Source organism: Elephas maximus, chromosome 15, assembly GCF_024166365.1.
Source record: "Elephas maximus indicus isolate mEleMax1 chromosome 15, mEleMax1 primary haplotype, whole genome shotgun sequence".
Taxonomy (NCBI): domain Eukaryota; kingdom Metazoa; phylum Chordata; class Mammalia; order Proboscidea; family Elephantidae; genus Elephas; species Elephas maximus.
The window spans coordinates 3,601,572-3,624,525 of record NC_064833.1 but is presented as its reverse complement, the minus strand read 5'-3'; the positions used below and the strand labels follow the sequence as shown (position 1 = coordinate 3,624,525).

Genomic DNA, 22,954 nt, shown 5'->3' with positions numbered 1-22,954 from the left:
GCTCTTTTTTTATCATCCCAGACAGAAACTTTATACCTGTTAAATGATAACTCCCCACTGGGTGGCACAGATAGTTACAGGCTGGACCACTAACCAAAAGGTTGGCAGTTCACATCCTCCTGAGGTGCCTAAGAAGACAGGCCTGGCGATTCGCTTCCAAAAGGTCATAGCCCTGAAAACCCTGTGGAGCACTTTTGCTCCGCATACCTGGGGTTGCCATGACTTGGAGTCTATTGGACAGCAACTAACAACACCACCACCTTCCCAACCCCTGGTTACCTCTAGTCTACCTTCTGTCCCTATGAATTGGTCTGTCCTGGGTACCTGCTATGAGTCAGATCTCATACCTTCCAGACCCAGAGAATTCTGCTTTATGGTTTTCTATTTTTAGCCAGCTTAGCGCCCGAAACCCCGCCCTCTCTCAGTCTGCATTCCCTACAGTCTCCTTGACAGACCTGAAGGCAGCCTGGCAGCGACTGTCTAGTACTGACCATGTAGCCACAACTCATTAAGCACTGAGTTAAGAAAGAGATAGAAATTAGAGTCTGTCTTCTTTATGTTCTTTGGGGAGAATGAAAAGATAAAGAGTGAAAAAAAAAAAAAAAACTTGTACAGAGTTAAAATGCCAAAGAATTCAGGCTAAGTGGGCCTCTTTGGACCCCAAAGGAGCCACGTGGTCAACCGAGGAAGTTTGACTAGGAACGGATGGGGGTCGCAGACCAGCTGAGGTCCCTGGGTGGTACAAAGCTAAGTGCTAACTTAAAGGTCGGCAGTTTGAACCCACCCAGAGGTGCCTTGGAGGTAAGCCCTGGTGGCCTGCTTCTGAAAGGTCACACACAGTCGTTGGAAATACTGTGGAGCAGTCTGCTCTGCACACGTGGGGTCTCCGGTCCACTCTGCACGCGTGGGGCCTCCGGTCCGCTCTGCACGCGTGGGGTCCCCGGTCCGCTCTGCACGCGTGGGGCCTCCGGTCCGCTCTGCTCGCGTGGGGTCCCCGGTCCGCTCTGCACGCGTGGGGTCTCCGGTCTGCTCTGCACACGTGGGGTCCCCAGGAGTTGCAGTCAGCTCGGTGGCAGCGGGTTTCGTTCGCTTTGTTCTAATGGGCCAGCTGGCTTGGAGGAAATGATGTTGGTGGATGTTTTTGTACAGGGTGTGACAGTATGCAGAGCCCTTCAGCTTTGCCCTGCACCCACCCTGTGAGAGAGTGGGCCACAAGAGCACTTTGGGAGTTTCTTGGGAGCTAGATGGGCTGAGCCCCTTGACCTACGTGTCTCCTTTATTCCCAGCACAAGCACTTGGGAAGGGAAGCTCAGAGGGATAAAGTAGCTTGCCGCCCATAGTTCGAGACAGAGTGGGATTTGAACCTGGGTCTCTCGCACACAGCACCCATGCCCTGAACCACTGTGCTTTTTGCTGAAGGGGTGGGTTGTTCCGGCCTGCGTTTTACAGCTGGGGGGACAGGCTCTGAGAGGTTATATAACTCACGTGGACTTGGTGTCTGTGAAGTTCCTAAAACAGCCTTCTGAGGTAGTTCATAGTCATACCCTGGGCTGCTGTTACAGAGTCCCCATGTGGGGGGGCGCATATGAGCAGAAATGTACTGTCTCAGTTCTGGAGGCTGGGAGTCTGAGACCAGGGTGTCTCGGCTGTGTTCGTTCCTTCTGGGGCTCTGAGGGGGACACGTCTCCACCCCGGCCTCTCTCCAGCTTCTGGCAGCTCCAGGCATTTCTTGGCTTACGGCTGCAGTGCCTCATGGCTTCCTTCCTCTGTCTCCCTGTCCCTTCTCTGCTTTTGTAGGACGCCACTCAGGTGGGATGAGGACCTCATGTTAACTGATAACATCTTCAAAAACCTTATTTCCAAACAAGGTCACATTTACAGATACAGAGGTTGGGATGTCTGTGTATTTTTTAGGGGACACAGTTCACCCCGTAACCTGGTCCTTGTGGTCATGAGCCTTGTGGGCATGCTGGGAAGGGCCATACATGCCTAGTGCCCTCGGGGGGCTACGGAGCCACTGTTCTGCAGCACGGAGGGAGACACAGGAAGCGATGTGCATAAGGCACCACTGTGCCGACTAATGTCTGCCTCTGTCAGTTTGCCCAGAAGAGAGGAGTCAGAAGTCCTCCTGTCGACCCAGAGGTCCTGTCGGTTTTCGCGCCTCCTTTTGTCAGTAAGGATGAGAGTCAAGCAGCTGGTGCTGACTTCACTGCTTTGTGTAAGACCAAACGGCGCTCCTTGAGGAAGAAGAGGGAGAAACACAAACCGGAGCACTGGCATGGCCTCCCAGGGGACCCCGAGGACGTCGTCGTCCCCAACGACGTGGACCTGCTCGCCCTGCCTCAGCTCTGCTTCCCAGGTACCGTGACTTGGTGGAACTTACGGGTGGTGGCCTGTGTTTGCTGTCCACTCAGAACAGCCTGTTTACAGAAAGGAAGATGTTGAACAAAGTGGAACTGGAGGCCAGGCCGATGACCTCGTCTGGCCCCTTGAGGCAGATCATGGGAGTTATTTACTTTTTAATTTTGCAATTTCAAAGGTAGAAGGAAATCTAGATCCATTAGTGCAGTCCTCATTTTCAGAGAAACGGGGTCCTAGGAGGAGCCGTAGTAGCACAGTGCTTAAGTGATATGGCTGCTAACCAAAAGGTCACCAGTTCAGATCCACCAGCGGCTCCTTGGAAACCGTAAGGGGCAGTTCTACTCTGTCCTCTGGGGTTGCTATGAGTAGCAACAGGGTTTTTTTTTTGTGGGTGGAAGGGTCCTAGGAGAGAGGCTGCATGGACCCCCAGGTAGCATATTGTGTGTAGAATAAAGTCCTAAAGAGGCTTGGCTGCTGTCGTTAGCTGCCACCCAGCTGGCCCCTGACTCATGGCGACCCCAGGCACAATGGAACAAAATGCTGCTGCCTGGTCCTACGCGGACACCATGATGGGCTGGGGACTGGACCATTGTGTGACATCAGGTTTTTGTTTGTTTTGTGCTTTTGTTAGTGTTTGCTCAATAAAGGACAGCTGTATTTATTAGGATGCTTAGGAGGCCATAGGGTTTTCATTGGTTGATTTTAGGAAATAGATCACCGGGCCACTCTTCCCAGTTCTTCTTAGTCTGGGAGCTCCACAGAAACCTGGTTAGCTGGTTAGCATCACAGCAACATACAAGCCTCCACTGACAGACAGAGACGTAGCAAACACGTTTAAAATGTGTTCAGTTACCTGGGGTGACAGAGACTGGAGAAAACCTGAGAGTGTGGCCCCAGGACACCCTTATAGCTCAGTACTGAAGTCACTCCTGAGGTTCACCGTTCAGCCAAAGATTAGACAGGCCCATAAAACAAAATGAGACTAAATGGGCACAGCAGCCCAGGGGCAAAGATGAGAAGGCAGGAGGGGACAGGAGAGCTGCTAAAGGGGATCCCAAGGGCAAGAAGGGGAGAGTGTCGACATGTCATGGGTGTGGCAACTAATACCACAAAACAAAATGTGTGTATTGTTTAATGAGAAACTAATTTGCTCTGTAAACCCTCATCTAAAAAATACGTTAAAAAAACCAAAGGGTAGTTATATCTAGTGTTTCGTCCCCAGAGCTTGCTGTGGCCTGAGGCGCCCTTTTCTCATCTCCTCTGACCTTCTGCCTTCTGTTCCACGGGGATGAGAAGCACAGGCCTGTGTTCATTCCACACGCATGCCAGCTCCAGAAAACAGCTAGCTTGGTGCTTCAGCCTGCTTTCCCCCCCGGTCCTGAAAACGTCACAACAGCTGACATGGGAAGCTTGGACTAAGCACTTGACAGAGGTGCCTGTGTTGTTACCAGCCCTGGTCACCATGATTATAAACTAGTGTCTTAGTCATCTAGAGCTGCTGTAACAGAAATACCACAAGTAGATGGCTTCAATGAAGAGAGATTTAATTTCTCACAGTCTAGTAGGTTGAAAGTCCAAATTCAGGGTGTCAGCTCCAGGGGAAGTCTTTTTTTCTCTGCCTGTCAGCCTTCTCATCAATCTTCCCCTGGACTAGGAGCTTCTCTGTGTAGGGACCCCGGGTCCAAAGGACACGCTCTGCTCTCAGCACTGCTTCCTTGGTGGTATGAGGTCCCCCTGCCTCCCCGCTCACTTCCCTTTCCTTTTTATCTCTTGAGAGATGAAAGTTGGTGCAGGCCACACCCCAGGAAAATTCCCTTTACATTGGCTCTTGGAGGTGACCTGGGAATCATGGCCTAACCAAGTTGACACATATCTTTGTGGGACACAATTCAGTCCATGACAACTGGAGACAGGTGTGGGGTCACCTGAACCTCCCTCTTTCCCTGCTCTGCCCAAGAAACCCAGCACCTACCATGAGCTGACCCGGGAGAGTTCATCTCCCCAACCGAAGTATCTCTGTCGTCCACGTGTTCATCCACCAAGTCCTTCAGAGCACAGGGGGCTCCAGAGATGGTGCCTCATGGGAGCACAGTTGGAAGAACCAGTGCATCTTGGCCATCAAAGTCTCGAGTTGGAGATGCTCTCGTTTTGAGGAAAGTTGGCTCATGGATAGCCGGGGCCTGATGGTGGGTGCTGGTGGCCATAATGAGATGTCATCTTTCTTCTGTCTCCAGGAGGTGTGCGTGTGGCCTCGGAGCCAAAGGAGGACTCTGTCCACTTCCTGGTCCTGACGGACGTCTGTGGAAACAGGACCTATGGCGTAGTTGCCCAGTACTACCGACCGCTGCATGTAAGTGCTCCCCGCCACTTCCCCTTGAGGTTGGGGCCGGGTTTTATAGCGATAAAGTGCGTGTACCATAAAATCCATCATCTTACTAATTGTAAAGTGTACAATTCAGGGCCATCAATTGCATTCACAATGCTGGGGAACCATCACAACTATCGAGGCCAGAAACGTTTTCATCAACCTAAAAGGAGACCCCTGTCTGTTAACAGCCATTCCCCACTGCTTCCTGTCCCCAACCCCTGGACCCACTAGCCTGCTTTCCATCTCTCTGGATTTGCCCATTCTGGGCATCGCGTATAAGTGGTGTCATGTGACATGTGATCCTTTGTGTCTGGCTTCTCTCACCCGGCATGCCATTTCCAAGGCTCTTCCATGTCCTAGCATTTGTCGGGCGCCGTTCCTTTTTATGACTGAGCGGTACTCCATCGTGTAGATTCACCACGTTCGTTCACGCATTCATCGCTGATGGATGCTGGGGTTGTTCCCACTTTGGGCTGTTGTGGAGAGTGCTTGGGTTTCGGTTTTGAGTGTACGTGGGAATGTTTTCAGGGCGAGTCCTCAGTGTGAATCAGCTGGACTTTGAGGAACATGTGGGGGAAATGAGGTAACTGAGGGCACAGAGTGCTCAGTTGTAAGATTCCACTGGATTTCTGGAGGCAAAGAGTGGGCCTTGAGAGTGTGCGTGGGTGTGTCAGCCCTTTGTGGCAGAAGCAGTGTGGTCTGTGTGAGGAAGAGCCACCCTGGGCTGTTTTCTCTGCTCTCCCTCCAGGAATGAAGAGACTTTTTGTTTTCATAGAATTATGCTTGCATGTATTGCATTAAGTGTTGGGAGGTGTTAGGGATTGAATTTTGTTCCTCCAAATATGTGTTATAAATTCTAACCCCTATACATGTGGATAAGGAGCCCTGCTGGTGCAGCAGTTAAGTGCTCGGCTGCTAACAGAAAGGTTGGGAGTTTGAACCTGCCCAGCAGCTTTGCGAGAGAAAGACCTGGCAATCTGCTTCCAGATTACAGCCTAGAAAACCGGATGGGGCAGTTGTGTTCTGACAAGTGGGGTCGCTGTGAATGGGGACTGACCAAGGGCACCTGACAACAGCAGCGATGTCCTTGTGGATATAATCTCACCTGGGACTAGGGTTCTGTGCTATGCTAATGAGGCCATGTCAGTGTAGGGTGTGTCTTAAACCAGTCACCTTTGACACATCAAAGGAGCAGTTTAGGCACAGATGCCAGAAGCACAAATGAGGGAAAGACAGATGCCACGAAGAGATGGCCAAAGAATGGCGAGAAGACACTGAGACCAGGATTTTCCCCTGGAGCCGACAGAGAGAGCTTCCCTGAGAGCCAGAGAGCCAGAGCCTTGCCCTGGGACTTCTAGCTCTTTATTAGATATAAATCTCTGCTTGTCGAGGCCACCCCCTTGTGGGTTCTCTGTTACAGCAGCACTAGACATCTAAGGCGGAGGCATAGGTATCATCGGATGGCTCCTGCCACTGTGTGCTCAGAGGGGCACAAAAAGCCAAACCCGTTGCCATTGAGTCAATTCCGACTCATAGTGATCTTATAGGACAGAGTAGAACTGCCCCATAGGGTTTCCAAGGAGCGCCTGGTGGATTCGAACTGCTGACCTTTTGGTTTCCAAAGAGCGGCAGAGGCAGGCTCAGACGTCCTCTCTGAACGCCCAAGAGAAAAGCCTGCTGCTTTGGAGGTCAATGCAGAACTTCACGTTTTTGGGAAGACTGTCTCCCAGGGTGTGCTGAGAGTACATTCAGAGGTCAGCAGACATCACAGCCCTGTCTGCAGGGATCAGAATCTTCCTCTGTGATGGGGGCAGAGATGGGGCTGGGCTTTGGGGCCTGAGTTGATTGTGGAAATGAAATTCCTGCCCCTCCCCCTATTTAGTACTTCCTGAGACAGGAGCCACAAATGGTGGGTCCTTTAGAAAAGGCTCTGGGAGTTTGTGAAGTAGATGTTATAGGATGAAATGCTCACTTCTTTTTAAGCATCATTAAAATTTTTTTTTTAAAGTAACAGCCCCTCTGTTTTGCGTTGTGTACAGCAGATGTGAGTGTTCCCACAAAGCATGCCTGTCTGGGTGTGCGTGGCCTTCTCTCCTGTCCTTCCAGCTGCTGCTGAGTTTCAGCGTGCTCCCCAACCCCCTCCGCCTTGGGTGCTGATAATGCCACTTCTGTCCTGGGCACTGGTCTGACTTCCTACTAAACTCTTCATGCCTTGGGGGTAGGAGCTGTGTGGTATTCTCTCTGGCATTCCACCTCCTTCCAGAGTGCCAGGGATTAAACAGTAACAAAAATAACAGCGGCAGCAGCTAACTTGTATGAGCAGCTAAGTGCCAGGCAAAATCTTGAGCACTGAGTGTAGTAGTTCACTAACTCCTTAGTGGGTGCTGTGAATGTCATCCCCGTTCTACAGATGGGCATCCTGTGGCACAGAGAGGATAAGTGACTTGTCCAAGGTCACATAGCACCCGAGATTTGAACTTGAGCAGAGCAGTGGATGAAATCTCCAGCTATTGACTGCGAGACTTCGACGTGTCAGGTCTTCCAGTCTAGCTCCTGGCTGTTTCCTGGGCTTGTCCCTTTACCTGGCTGTCTTATAGCCAAAAAAAAATCAAACCTGTTGCCATCAAGTTGATTCTAACTCATAGTGCCCCTATAGGACGGGGTAGAACTGCCCCACAGGGTTTCCGAGGCTGTGTTCTTCATGGAAGCAGACCACCACATCTTTCGGCCATGGAGTGGCTAGTGGGCTCAAGCCTCCAACCTTTCGGTTACCAGCTGAACGCTTAATAAGTACCTCAAATTCAGTAAGTTCCAAACCAGAGCTATTACCATGCCCTTCCTTCCCCCAAAATACAGTCCATCCTTGGGGTGCAGACCGTGGGCCCCAAACACTGCGCGGCTTGTGAGCAGCGTGGAGAGCTGTGCCTTCCTGAACCCCTCTGCTATGCCGTTACTCTGCTCCGCTCACAGCCCAGACCCCCGGCTTCCCTAGGTCTGTGACGCCCGCCTGGCCGCAGGCTCGTGAAGGCTGCTTCCCCTGTGGCCGTTGCTTTTTAAGAAATACTTTATGCATTTTCGGTGAAGGTTTGCATAGCACTTTAGGTTCCCATTCAACAGTTTCTACACAAGTTGTTCATTGTTCAGTGACATTGGTCACATTCTCCACAATGCACGAACGTTGTCAGTATTTCCATTCTGGTTGCTCCTTTTCCATTAGTCTAGTTTCCCTGCCCCCTCACATTCTCATCTTTGTTTGAAAGTCATTGTTGACTGCTCGTTCTCACATAGGTGATTATTTTTAAAGGATCCCAGTACTTATGGGTGATATTCATTAATTTTTTAACTAATTTGTTATTTAGCTACAAGGTGACCTTGGGTTAGTTTCTGTTCAAGGTTGCTCTTCTATTTTTAAATAATTTTATTTTTTGTTGTTGTTGAGGATATACACAGCAGAACACACACCAATTGCAGTGCAGTGAATGACTTACTATGGCCCTCCTAGCCATAGTCTTTGTGACTCCCACCAAATGACTGGGTGAATAGTATGCAAATGAGGTGCTCGTGGCCCACAAAAGGGATTGGATAGCTTGCTAATAATGTAAATAAGGTGCATGACACCCATGTGGGGGTGGGACCATGCAAATAAGGTTTATGGAACCCTAATGAGGGGATTGGTCAGTTTTTCCATCCTACTAGGCTTAAAATAAGCCATCCCAGAGGCAGGAAGAGAGAATCTCAACACTACCAAGAAAGAGGTGCAGAGTGTGTCCTTGGACCCAGGATCCCTGTGGTGAGAAGAAGCTCCTGGAACCAGGAGACAGAGAGAGCTGTAACACTGAAGATGGTGAGAAGCAGTGGCAGAGAAATGGTGGCAGCAGGAGACCGGCACGAGACAGTGTGGTGGGCCTTCCCAGCCTATGGAGCAAGAAAGCTGAGTGCCTTTGGGCACGAGGCTTGCTAGAGGAATAGGTCGCCTCCACGCACTTGGTGGAGCTAGGCTCGCAGACCCACGGAGCTAGTGCTGAGTGCCTTCAGGCTGAGGCTTGCTAGCAGAGTAGGGTGCCTCAGGGCACTTATCGGCAGAGCTAAGGGAGCTTTGTAACACTTGCCCTAGCAGGGCAGAGGTGGAGGGGCCAGAGAGGTCTACCTCCAGGCATGGCTGAGTAGAGGCTGTCCTGATGGAAGAACCGTATCCTGAATGTTCCTGAACCGGAAATGTAACCGCTTACTTCTCTAGTAAACCCCATAATCATGAGTATTGTCTATGAGTTCTGTGTGGCTATTGCAGTGAGTTATCGAACCCAGCAGAGAGAAGTAGAGAGTGCCGTGGGAGGGATGGTTGGTGTCAGAATTAGTAAAAAGATTGGAGGGTGGAGGCATGTCGACCTCTGCCTTGTAGGAATCAACCTTGGGCTGTTGACCTTGATTCTCCTTCTCCCTTGTAAAGTTTGAGGAGGTCAGATGCCCCCACCACGCCACATTTATACCAATTCATCAATTCTACATGTACAATTCAATGATAGTAATTGCATCCCTCAAGTTGTGCAGCCATTCCCACCCTCCTTCTCTGACTTGTTCCTCCCCCAGTAACATAAACTCACTGCCCCGCAAGGCTTCTACCTAATCTTTCCAGTTGCTGTTGTCAGTTTGATCCTGTGTAGATAGATCTGAAAAGAGCCCAATGCTCAAGGCAGACATTCTTTACTAACTAAACTGTTTGGTTTTAAGAAGACTTCAGGGGGTATTTTTGGTTGAAGGTTTAAAGATGATCACAGGGCAACAGTTTTGGGGGTTCATCCAGCTTCATTGGCTCTAGGAAGTCTGGATTCCATAAGAATTGGAAATCCTGTTCTGTATTTTCTCCTCTTTTAATCTTGATTCTTCTACAGAATCTTTGATCAAAACGTTCAATAATGGTAGCCAGGCGGCCGTTGCTTTTTTATGTAAACAGGCTTCCCTCCTTTCATCTTATGTCTTCCTGTGCTCTCATGGTGCAGATTTCCTCTTTTTGCTTTTTTCTTAAAAATTTTAATTTCTAATTTTGACTCATCAACTTTTTGAAATGTAATTTTCTTGTGATGAATTACACGCAACGTTTGCCACCTTAACAATTTTTAAGTGCACAATTTGGTGACGCTAGTTACATTCACCATGTGGTGCAACCATGCCACTGTCCCCAGATCTTCTCATCGCTTAACAGAAACTCCGCTCCCCTTCAGCAGTAACTCCCCTTTTCTGCTCCCATCTGCTTAGCTCCTAGTAAGCACTAAGCTACTTCCTGTCTCTGCGTTTGTCTGTTCTGGACGTTTCACATGAGGGGAAATGTCAGGCTCGTCTCACTCGGCGTAATGTTTTGAAGTTCACCTGTGCTGCAGCGTGCATCAGAACTTCACTCCCTCTCTGGCCGAGTAGTCTTCCGTCGTACGTGTGAACCACATTTTGGTGTCCACTCATCTGTCGGTGGACGCTTGGCTTGTTTCTACCTGTTGTGAACAGTGCTGCAGTGAACACCAGTGTACCTGTGAGTTTGTATCTGTGCTTCCAGTTCTTTGGGGTGTATGCCTCGGAGTGGAATTGCGGGTCATATGGCGATTCTGTGTTTAACTAACCAAGGAGCCACCACACTGTGTTCCCAGTGGCTGCACCATCTTTACAGCCTCACCAGCACTGAACGAGGGTTGTGGTTTATCCACAGCCTCCCCAGCCCTTCTTACCCCAAGGTGCATTTCTTACCCCAAGGCTGCCTTCTTGAGATCAGGGAGGCATCTTACCATCTTTGCAATCTTGGGGCCTCCTATGGGGCAAGCTCCACATCAGGGCCCCACAGACACTGTTGAAAGGCTGGTCCTTGTGTTCCCTGGCAGCAGAGCAAGAGGGGAACGTGGACCAGGACTGCCTTACTCCAGCTTCTGCAGGCTTGATGGGTATCACGGTGCTGACACTGTTGAACACGGATGCTGAGGGAGGCCAGGAGTGGGAGGTGATGACGCGCTGTTGTTTTCCGTCTAGGATGAGTACTGCTTCCACAACGGCAAGACACGCTCGGAGTCGTCCCGGCAGACGGTGAGCGTGGCCGGCTGCTTCGTGCCCTTTGCCGTGTGTGTTGTCTCCCGATACCCATATTACAACGCCCTCAAAGACTGCCTCTCCTGGTAAGCTGCCAAGCTGCGGGTCTCCTGGGCACAGGGCTGTAACCTAACATCTGCAAGCGGTTGGTGGCAGGATTCAGGGTCAGCAGTCGGAGCTTTTCTTTGAAAACCCGGATTTGTCTGTAAATGATAATGTGTAGAAATATGACAAAAAAAGGGAAATGAAGCCAGACCATTGGGAGTAAAATTAATATGGAGGATTCTATTTTTGCTTTGGTGTTCTGGGAACATATATCAGGAAAAAGAGCTCTTTTTCTGGCTATCTGAGAAAATCAGGAGGGTGCTATAATCCTTCTGAGCAGTTTCATTTACATTAAAAAAATTACTTTTGGGGTAGAATCTTTAACTCTCTTACTGCTGATATTGAGTAGGAAGTCTGAGGACATTGAGGAGTTTTTAAATAATGAGGGAAGTGTTGCCTAGGCCCTGGCCAATTCCTGTCGTAGAGGATCTTACCGTGATGGAGCGAGGCTCTTTCCCCGAGTGTGGGCACAATTTGGTCCAGTGGGCACACATGGGCTTTGTGTCCTTTAGTTTTGATTCTCGTAAAGTTATATTCATAGAAGTTGTAGATGTTTGATTAAAGGCTGAGAAAAGGCCATTAACAAAGGCTGTCTTTGCATCGTGGTACTGAATAAGGATCAATGGTAAGTCCCTGAACTGATGTCTGTGACGAGTTACCTGTGGAGGACAGTGACTAAGGCCTTATCCCTCCGTCACAGGATGAGCAAACGGACAAATTGAATGAGCAGGAACCCATGCTCTTCAAACTATAAAGTGCATAACTCAAATTACAGTGCCTACCACTGCCCACTAGCCCACTAAAGGCCTATTTTTAAAAACATACCTACGCTGTGTTTTATTTCTATAGGCATGAATGATCTTTGCGGAATAGAGAGCTAACTTTCTCCTTCAAGGAGAGAGTGAACTGAGTAAATTACACGATTATTGAAACGTGTCTGGCAGGGCCCCAAAGTGAAAGAATCGCTAAGGCACGGTCCCTTTCCATTTCTTAACTGATGATCTTTGTTACACAAGGGTAAACAACTTTTAAACCTAATCGTTGGTGTTGTGTTCTGTAAATGGGGATGGTTATTCCCACTCTTTATTAAATGCGTGAGTAAGGGCCAAGGACTGTCCCCCCAGAGCAGGCAGTCAGAGGCAGTGCCTCCTCCGGCTCCCCGGCTGTGGTTACATGCATTCATTGTGCTCTTGAGCTTTCAGAGTGATGGGTAACAAAAATCCTTCTGTTGGACGTTAATGCAAACATATATTTGACTGGAAACTTGTGTTCATTTTCCATGCCTTTTGGGCTTTCCTGGTTAAGAGCTACAGCTGCTAACCAAAATGTCGGCAGTTCAAATCCACCAGGCACTCTTTGGAAACTCTCCGGGGCAGTTCTACTCTGTCCTGTAAGGTTGCTATGAGTCAGAATCAACTCAGCGGCAACAGGTTCAGTTCTTGGCTTTCCCTCTTCTTAGGCGGTCAGGGCTAAATGAACAGAGCTAGAAAATGTAATTTCCGCAAACCGTCGAGTCGGTTCCGACTCATAGTAACCCCGTAGGGCGGAGCAGAACTGCCTCGTAGGGTTTCCAAGGCTGCAGTCTTTACAGAAGCGGACTGTCACATCTTTCTGCTGCAGAGTGGCTGGTGGGTTTGAACCGCTGACCTTTCGGTTAGCAGCCAAACACTAACCAAAACCAAAAACCAAACCTGCTGCTGTCGAGTCGGTTCTGACCCGTAGCGACCCTATAGGGTTTCCAAGGCTGTAAACCTCTGTGGAAGCAGACTGCCACATCTTTCTCCCGCGGAGCTGCCGGTGGTTTCTAACCTTCAGCCTTTCACTTAGCAGTTGATCGCTTTAGCCACTGCAACACCTGGGCCCTTTAGAGAAGAGCAAATGATAGAAATTCGAAATGCAGTCTATAAACACAAATGTATGTTCTTTTAAGAATCAGTTTTCCTGCACTCAAAAATGTCTTCAAGTGAGCAGAATTTGGGAGAGAATGTATTTAGGGAATTAGATTAAAGGTAGGTTTTTTGTTTGTTTTCCTTTTAAAAATTTTACCTTAACGCTATTATATTTTACAGGGAGCACAGATGTGGAAGGACTTGAATTAGCCTCAAATCCCGACACTGGCTCATTGGTGCTATTATTTGTCCCTCACAGTAAACATTATAACAGGTTGAATTCCACGCATGTCGTAGTCTGTGCCACGGGGAGTGAGGCAGGACGGTGTCCTGAGTCCACCTCTGTGATGTCCGGACCAGGCGGGGGGCCCCCACTGTGCACTCTCAGCCCCACACCGGCCTCTGGGCCCCACTCAGTGGCTCCGCCCACCAGCATGTGGTTCCCTGGCTGGGCTCGGTGTCCTTCTCAGTCGACACTCAGCTCCTGAGGGCTCAGCTGCCTCTTTTGGGCCTAGGGCCTGCCACACAGTAAATGGTCAAAAATATTTGTTGCGTGAATGAATAAAGCAAGCAAGTGAACGAATGAGTTTCATGTCTATTAGAGTCATACATTCTGCACTTTTCAAAGAGGTGGCTTTTGGTGCTACCATTAAGGGCTCAGCTGCTAACTGAAAGGTCGATGGTTCGAACCCACCTGGTGGCTCTGTGGAAGAAAGATCTGGCAACCTGCTCCCGTAAATTACAGCCTGGGAGACCCCACGGGGCAGTTCTACTCCGTCATGTGGAGTCACTAGGACTCGGAATTGACTGGTAGGCACACAACAACAAACACCACAGCACCTTTGGAATCTATCCATTCTATACATGTGTATGCTTTACTTTAAGGAGCCCTGGTTGCGCAGTGGTTAAGTGCTTGGCTGCGAACTGAAAGGTGGCTGGTTTGAACCCATTAACCGCTCTGTGGGGAAAAAAATGTGGCAGTCTGTTTCCGTAAAGATTTACAATCTCGGAAGCCTTATGGGACAGTTCTACTCTGTCCTGTAGGGTCACTGTTAGTTGGAATTGACTTGACAGCAACGAGTTTATGCTTTTGGCTGCTAACCAAAAAGTCAGCGGTTTGAATCCACTAGCTGCTCCTTGGAAACCCTGTGGGGCCGTTCTGCTCTGTCCTATAGGTTCACAATGAGTCGGAATCAAATTGATAGCAATTTTTTTTTTTAAATGGAGGTATAACTTACATACAGTAAAACCCACCCATTTTAAGTGTACAGTTTGATTTCATTTTGTAATTTTATTTTTTTGATTTCAGTTTACTGACCCAGCTGAAGCTCTGTCAAGATTTCGAAGTTGACAATCATATAAAAGAATTTGCTGCAAAGCTCTCTCTAATACCTAGCCCACCACCGGGACCGCTCCATCTGGTAATTAAATCTGCAACTATATGATGTTTTTGCTTTTCTTTGCAAAGAGTAAAATTAGTGTTATAAAAATGGCTTAAATGTTTTAAACTACGAAGTTATAGCTGTGTTTACATTATGCTGTTCAATTCCTTAAGCATTTTTTAAACTATTTCTGCAGGTCTAAAGTAAAATATTTAGGTTTGAGTTTTGCTGAATGGCTAACGACGAACAGATAGAGAATTAGTGATGTGTAATAGACTTCTCCTGTGGGAGAAAGACGTGGCAGTCTGCTTCCCTAAAGGTTACAGCCTTGAAAACCCTATGGAAGCAGTTCCACCCTGTCCTGTAGGGTTGCTATGAGTCTGAATTGACTTGACAGCAATGGGTTTTCTTTCGAGTGGGCCTCTTCAGCAGTTAACACTTGAATTCATAACTTGCTGTGCAGAAAATACATAGACATTCCAATCCTGCAGTCTAAGGACATGCTTAAATTACAGATTTGCTTTTTGTTTGTTTGTCTTGAATACTGAGTATTCAATTTGTATGAAATTAGTATTAAATTCCACCAAACAAACAAAAAAACCCATTGCTGTTGCATCGATTCCAACTCATAGCGACCCTATAGGACAGAGTAGAACTGCCCCATAGGGTTTCCAAGGAGCACCTGGTGGATTTGAACTGCCGACCTTTTGGTTAGCAGCCATAGCACTAAACCACTGTGCCACCAGGGTTTCCGACGACTTACCATAGGAAAGTATGAATAGTGAGCGTTTTGCTCTTATGAACTTCTTTTCCCACTTCACATTTCTCATCTGTCCACGTTTCCCCTTGGTGAAGCCTTCCCATCAGTCGCATTGGGTTGCTTCTTTTTATCTCCTCGGTGCTTTGCTTGTGCCTACATCATTTCATTCTGCCCATTTAATGGAGTTTCCAGGGCCAGGGCAGTGCCCATCGTGTGGCTGACACAGTGCAGACGAGCTGTTGACAGCACCGTCTCCTTGCCTGGCTTGACCGCACCGCAGGGTGGAAACCGTGTCTTCCTCATCTTGGTTTCTTCTGTCCTTTGACATGTAGCAGGCACTCAGTGTATACAGAATTTGAAGTGTTGTTTAAAAATGGAATCATTTAGAAAAAGAAAGTGTTTTTCTAAGTTTTTTTTAAATACATGTCTTCAGGGAGGTTTGACTAAATTGGAAGTACTAAGAATATATCACACACAGTAACAGAGAATAAAATACAATAGTAAGATCAATTTGACAGAGTAGGCACGGAGGGGCAGGGAAGCTGGATCAATGGAAACAGAACGGAAATAATGAGAATGCTGACACATTGTGAAAATTGTAAGCAATGTCCCATTTAAAAATTGTTAAATGGGAACCTAATTTACTGCATAAACTTTCACCTAAAACACAATAAAATATTTTTTTAAAAAAAAGAAAGAATACTTTGAGCATGCTTGATTTTGAATTTGTGCTAATTTGGACAACTGTCTGTGCTGAGGTTTATCCCCCTCCTGCCAGCGAGCAGTTTCCCCGTTAGTTAAGGAGTTCAAAGGAGTTAGGCTGACTCAGAAACAGCCGTTCAGTGCTTCCGGTGCGCGTAAGCCACTGCCGACGGTCACGCTGAAGCACCTCTTTGGACTGTGCTGTCACCCTGGCCGTAAAGTGAGGGCAGGAATCTTCATGGTTTATACCTCAGATACTTTCTGCCCCAAATAGTTCATTTTACAGGACTTCAAACCGGTTTGTTCTGGTTCTTGCTGAGAATTTGCATTTCCACCCCATCTGTACTGAATCAGAATCTGCAGTTTACCAACATCCCCACGTGACTTTTATGTATAATAAATTTTGAGAGCCACTGCTCTACTAGTGGTTCTCCGAATTGGCCCCTAACCAGCAGCATTAGCACCTGGGAACTTGCTGAAATGCAAATTCTCAGCAGGGCTTGGAGCTGGAACCCGTTGGAAGCCTCCCGTTGGAAGCCTCCCCTGGAAGCAGTGCTCTGAACTGATTATGGAAATTGGTCGTACAGGTATTTAACATGGAACCACTGCAGATTGTATTTCCTTCACGAGTGGATCCTGAAAGCCCCATCATAGACTTGGACCTTCACCTGCCCTTATTGTGCTTCAGACCTGAGACGGTGTTACAGGTAAGCATCCTTCTACACCTGAGAGTGTCTCATGCTGATTGTCTTAATGCCAGTACCAGTTGCCCTTGTCAATTCTGTGTCTGGTCTTCTCGGATGACGTGTGACAGGTGACACCCGTGTGCGTGTCAGTATCTGGTCTTCTCGGGTGGTGTGTGACAGGTGATACCCGTGTGCTTGTCTGCGTCTGGTCTTGTCAGGTGGCATGTGACAGGTGACACCTGTGTGTGTGTCTCTGTCTGGTCTTGTCAGGTGACGTGTAACAGGTGACATCCGTGTGCGTGTCTCTGTCTGGTCTTGTCAGGTGGTGTGTAACAGGTGACACCTGTATGCATGTCTCTGGTCTTGTCAGGTGGCGTGTGACAGGTGACACCCATGTCTCTGGTCTTGTTGGGTGGTGTGTGACAGGTGAGACCCATGTGCGTGTCTCTGGTCTTCTTGGGTGGCGTGTGACAGGTGACAGCTGTGTGCATGTCTGCATCTGGTCTTGTCGGGTGATGTGTGACAGGTGACACCTGTGTGTGTGTCTCTGGTCTTGTTGGGTGGCGTGTAACAGATGACACCTGTGTGCATGTCTCTGGTCTTGTTGGATGGCGTGTGACAGGTGACACCCATGTGCATGTCTGTGTCTGGTCTTCTTGGGTGGCATGTGACACGTATTCCCGGGTCATGTTCATCCCTGCAGGTCCTCACATGCATGCTCACTGAGCAGCGGATGGTGTTCTTCTCCTGTGACTGGGCCCTGCTGACACTTGTGGCTGAGTGCTTCCTGGTCTACCTCCACCCCCTGCACTGGCAGCACACCTTTGTGCCCATCCTGTCGGGCCAGATGCTGGACTTTGTCATGGCGCCCACCTCCTTCCTCATGGGCTGCCACCTCGACCACTTTGAAGAAGTCAGCAAGGTTAGGTATTGTCCTAGTTGCTATAACAGAAATACCACAAGTGGGTGGCTTTAATAGACATTTATTTTCTCAGAGTTTAGGAGGCTGGAAGTCCGAATTCAGGGTGCTGGCTCTAGGAGGACGCTCTCTGTCGGTTCTGGGGGAATGTCCTTTTCTCTTCAGCTTCTGTTTCTTGGCTCTTTGGAGATCTCCATTGGCATCTCTCTTCCCTCATCTTGGCTTGTTTAATCTGCTCCTTTTATGTTTTGTAAGAGATTGATTCAAGACACACCCTACACTAATCCTGCCTCATTAACATCACAAAGACAATCTATTCTCAAATGGGGTTTTAACCACAGGTGCAGAGGTAGGATTTACAGCACAGATTTTGGGGGGGACACAAGTTCAATCCATAACAGGTATAGACCATTGGATCAGGAGCCCCCCTTCTTATAATTGCTTCACTAGGACTAATGTGGAGTTGGCTTTGAAAGCGCCCTGAGGTGAGGTCAGTAGAGACATCATGGTTGCCTCCATCCCCAAACTCTTGCTGTGCTGCGGCACCAGGCTGCGCGCACGCGCACACGCACACACACACCCCGTGTACTGCCTCATGTGACGTTCACGATGTCCCCTGCTGATTTCGGGGCGTGCTCAGGCTATCGCATTCCCAAGTGGCAGACCCTCTATCACTCATCAATGCATCAGAGTCACAGAAGTGGATTTTCAGTGCGAGAATGCAGGCGTTGCAGTTGACAGGACCCGGTTTCCAGCTGTGTGACCTGCGGCAAAGTGTTTGACTCCTTAGTCACTGCATCTGTAAAAGGCAGTGATGGCTGTGCTGACCTCATGGTCATGGTCAGAGTTGATAGAATAGCACCTGGCATACTCAGTGCCCTTGAATCAATTCTAACTCCTGGTGACCCTATAGGACAGAGTAGAACTGCCCTATAGGGTTTCCAAGGCTGTAATCTTTATAGAAACAGACTGCCACATCTTTCTCTGTGGAGCTGCTGGTGGGTTCCAACCACCGACCTTTCGGTTAGCAGCTGAGAGCTTAACTACTGTGCCATGAGGACTCCCACCTGGCGTACAGTAAGTGCTTAATGAGTGGTAGCCATTATTACTGTTAGACTTATGGGAGATGGCATACATGTAACTGTCGAGCAAACAGCGTGGATCTGTGGTAAATACTGTGACATTGCCAACAGGCAGAGTAGGTTTTTTTTTTAATCACCTTTATTGACATATAATTTACACTTATAAAGTTATCCTAAAGTGTACTAAGAACCCTGTACCGTTTAGGGGTTTTTAGTACATTCACAGAGCTGTGCAGCCATTATCACTGTTCAGTTCCAGAACATTCCCCCACAGCCCCTGTCCCTGGCACCTACCACACACAAGTAAAATTTTGCTGAAGATCATTCAAAAGCGGCTGCAGCAGTACATCAACAGGGAACGGCCAGAAATGTAAGCCAGATTCAGAAGAAGATATGGAACACAGGAAATCATTGCTGATGTCAGATGGATCCTGGCTGAAAGCAGAGACTACTAGAAAGGGGCTTACCTGGCTTTTATTGACTATGCAAAGGCATTCCACCATGTGGATCAGAACAAATGATGGCTCACGTTGAGAAGAATGAGAATTCCAGGACACTTCATTGTGCTCTTGAGGAACCTGTACATAGACCAAGAAGCAGTTGTTCGGACAGAACAAGGGGATACTGATTGGTTTAAAGTCAGGAAAGGTGTGCGTCAGGGCTGTATTCTTTCACCATACCTATTTAATCTGTATGCTGAGCAAAATAATCCCAGAAGCTGGACTATATGAAGAAGAACGGGGCATCAGGATTGGAGGAAGACTCATTAACAACCTGCATTATGCAGATGACACAACCTTCCTTGCTGAAAGTGAAGAGGACTTGAAGCACTTACTGATGAAGATCAAATACCACAGCGTTCAGTATGGATTGCACCTCGACATAAAGAAAACAAAAATCCTCACCACTGGACCAATAAGCAACATCTGACAAGTCGAAAAAATAGTGAAGTTGTCAAGGATTTCATTTAAATGGATCCACAATCGATGCCCATGGAAGCAGCAGTCAAGAAATCCAATTATGCATTGCATTAGGCAAATCTCCTGCAAAAAACCTCTTTAAAGTGTTAAAAAGCAAATGTCACTTTAAGGACTAAGAGGTGCCTGACCGAAGCCATGGTGTTTTCAATTGTCTCATGTGCATGTGAAAGCTGAAAAATGAATAAGGAAGACCAAGAAGAATTGATGCCTTTGAATTATGATGTTGGTGAAGAATATTGAGTATATCATGGACTGCCAGAAGAACGAAGAAATCTGTCTTGAAAGAAGAGCAGCCAGCAAGGATGGCGAGATTACGTCTCACACACTTTGGACATGTTTCAGGAGGGACCAGTCCCTGGAGAAGGACATCGTGCTTGGTAAAGAGGAGGGTCAAGGAAAAAGAGAAAAACCCTCAACAAGGTGGATTGACACAGTGGTTCCAACAGTGGGCTCAAGCATAACAACGATTGTGAGCAAGGTGCAGGGCCAGGCAGTGTTCTTTCTGTTGTACATAGTGTCCCATGAGTCGGAACCAGCCTGACAGCACCCGACAACAACCATCAGTCACTGGCAACCACCAACTTACTTTCTGTCTCTAAGGATTTACCTATCTGGACACATTGGGCCATCATGAGTTGGAATTTGCTTGATGACATTTTTTTTTGATGTTTCATATAAATAGGATCGTACAATCTGTGGCCTTTTGGATCTGGCTTCTTTTACTGAGCATGGTATTTTCAAGGGTCAGCCATGTATTAGAGTTTTGTTCCATTTTGTGGCTGAGTAGCATTCCATTGTATGGATTGACTACCTCTCCTTTATCCATTCGTCAGTTCTTGGACATTTGGGTTGTTTCCATGTTTTGACCATTGTGAATCATGATGCTATGAAAATCTGTGAACAAGTGCTTGTGTGAACATGCGTTTTCAATTCTCTTGTGTCTATTGAGTATATACTTAAGAGCGGAATTGCTGGATCTTTTGGTAACTCTGTGTTTAGCATTTTGAGGAACGACCAAACTGTTTTCCAAAGTGGCTGCACCATTTCATGTCCCCACCAACAGCGTGTGAAGATTGCAGCTCTCCACATCCTCGCCAACACTTGTTATTTTTTAGAGCAGTTTTAGGTCTACAGAAACTGAGCAGAAAGTTCTGGGAGTTCCCATGTACTCCCTCCCCCACCCCTCCTCACCCCTGTAGTACCCCCTTCCCACTCCTGCCACCAATGTTTCTTCTATTATTATTTCTTTCTTTTTTTTTTAATTGTGCTTTAGGTGAAAGTTTGCAACTCAAGTTAATTTCTAATACAAAAATTTATACAGTTATTGTTTTGTGGTGTTAGTTGCAATCTCCACAATGTGACAGCACACTCTCCCTTTCTGCCCCGGGTTCCCTGTGTCCATTCGACTAGTTCTTGTCCCTTCCTGCCCTCTCATCCTTCTTTTGCACAGGAGCTGCCCATTTGGTCTCGTGTATCTGATTGAACTAAGATGCGCATTCCTCACGTGTATTATTTTTGTTTTATAGTCCTGTCTAGTCCTTAACTAAAGTCCATAGTTTACATTAGGGCTCACACCGTGTGTTGTGTAGTTTTTGGGTAGATACCTAGGATCATTGTTGCTGGATTTTATAAGACTGTGTTTAGTTTTGTCAGAAACTACCAGACTGTCTTCTGAAGCAGCTGAACCATCTGGCCTTCCCACCAGCAGTGAACGAGCATTCCTGTTGCTCAGCTCCACATCCTTGCTGGCATTTGGTGTTGTTGGTGTTTTGGGTGATAGGTGTGTAGTGGTATCTGATTGTCGTCTTAATTTGCAGTTCCCTAATGACCTGTGATGCTGAGCATCTTTTCACGTGCTTATTTGCCAGCTGTGTGTCTTCTTTGGTGAGGTGTCTGTTCAGATCTTTTGCCCACTTTTTAATGGTTTGTTTTCTTAATGTTGAGTTTTAAGAGTTCTTTGTGTATTTTGACTACAAGCCCTTTATCAGATAGGTGTTTTACAAAGACTTTCTGCCAGTCTGGGCTTGTCTTAATCATTTGACTTTTTACTTAGAAATTTTCCAAATATATACAAAAACAGATGAGCCAGCAGGTCCGCGTGCACCCCTCACTGGCTGTAGCCCAGCCCACTCCCCCACTTTTCTGGGGAGCTTTTCAGAACAAACCCCAGACGCCAATCGCCTTGTCTACAAGTACAGTCATGTGCTGCGTAATGTCCATTTGGGCAACTTCTGAGCGCATATATGTCCGTGGTCCCGTAAGGTTATAATAGGGTTCAGAAACCCTGCTTGGGGAAGGAGACTTAGTGGACGTAACGATGTAGGGAACACAGCAGCTTCCCACACGCAACACGCGTCTCTCATGTCTCTCGTATATGGGCAGTCCCCGGGTTATGAGTGAGATCCGTCCCTAAGTCTGTTTGTAAGTTGAACTTGTAGGTAAGTTGAACGGGAACCTACAGTTCTTATTTAGCATCAGTCAGTCAAATGTTTGTCTTAGCATATGGTAAATATTTTACCTTTCTGTGCGTATAAAACAGCTAAGAAACACTTTCAAACAACACAGTGTTTCATGAGCATCACAAAGTAGTGTGTACATTCGTCATCATGAACCATTGTATTTAACTCAAATTTTTAATATAACAGGCTTTATGGCAGTCTCCTTAAATATGAGTTGTCCATAAGTCGGATGTTTACAGCCTGGAGATTGCCTGTAACATGGCGTTTGTACAATGCCCAGATCACATACCGTCCTGCCTCACAGAACGTGTTGTGGACGTTAAGCGAGGCGTGACTCTACCTCAGGAAGGCAGCTGGTGCCGGGCCCTCGTGGGAAGGAGCAGGGGTGTTCCTGTGTGTCTGCCACGGTGAATGACTCACCAGGGCAAAAATCCACTTTAGGAGAAGCCCATCCAGACATCCATGGAGGAGATGGAAAAATCTCACCCAGTCTGCTTTGCAAGTGAGAAAAAAATGAGGCCACGCTCTGAGGCTTAAAGGTGTGTTTCTTTTTTTAGTCACTAGGGGAAAAGCATCTTGGTTCCGACTCTTCAGAAGGAAACCTTTTTCAAGTTTTTTTCACTTAACTCCAGTCAGCCAGCATGAAGGAAACGTTTTTAGGATTTACCTGTTCTGGAAGATTTCAGGAGGAGAAGCCACCCCTAGCTGAGAGTGTCTTGGGTCTGTTTTGGTGTTTTTTGTCGCTCTCCTGGGTATAAGGAGGAGCTTGGTAGCTGTCCTGGAGCTCGATGGGTAGTGAACGCTCAGTGCCCGGGAGGGTTGGGTGTGCGCTCTTGCAGAGGGCAGCTCTGTTTACCTTCCTGATTTAGTGCTTGGTATGTTTGCCTGTAAGGTGGTGTTTGAGCATATTCCAGGTGCCACATTGGACACGTAAGAGGACAGACCCAGAAAGAAGCTAAGAAGTCAGGACCGTAAGAGAAATTCCCGGGACCATTGGACCCCACACCTCTAGTGCACTCCTCTGTGTCTATATGCCTTGTCGGAGATCAGATGTCACAGGAACCACGTGCATATTTCAGAAGCTCTAAGTGGGTGTGCTCACCAAGCCCTGGCCCTGCCCCGCTCTGCGTTCCTGGCACCCTGTCTGAGCTGGAGGGTGGGGTTGTCTAGCCACTGAGGCGGGCACATCGGCCTT

At 47.7% G+C, this 22,954-nt stretch overlaps 1 protein-coding gene across 4 annotated transcripts in view; it reads left to right on the top strand.

Annotated features, from left to right (window-relative positions):
* DENND3 (DENN domain containing 3) overlaps positions 1–22,954 on the top strand; it is a 94,219-nt gene that overhangs the window by 6,244 nt on the left and 65,021 nt on the right. For all 4 annotated transcript variants that reach the window (XM_049853499.1, XM_049853498.1, XM_049853497.1 and 1 more), the window contains exons 2-7: positions 2,098–2,359; positions 4,596–4,711; positions 10,739–10,881; positions 14,099–14,210; positions 16,221–16,340; positions 17,023–17,241. In XM_049853499.1, coding sequence (XP_049709456.1) covers positions 2,098–2,359; positions 4,596–4,711; positions 10,739–10,881; positions 14,099–14,210; positions 16,221–16,340; positions 17,023–17,241 — 972 coding nt within the window. The remainder of the gene's footprint in view (positions 1–2,097; positions 2,360–4,595; positions 4,712–10,738; positions 10,882–14,098; positions 14,211–16,220; positions 16,341–17,022; positions 17,242–22,954) is intronic.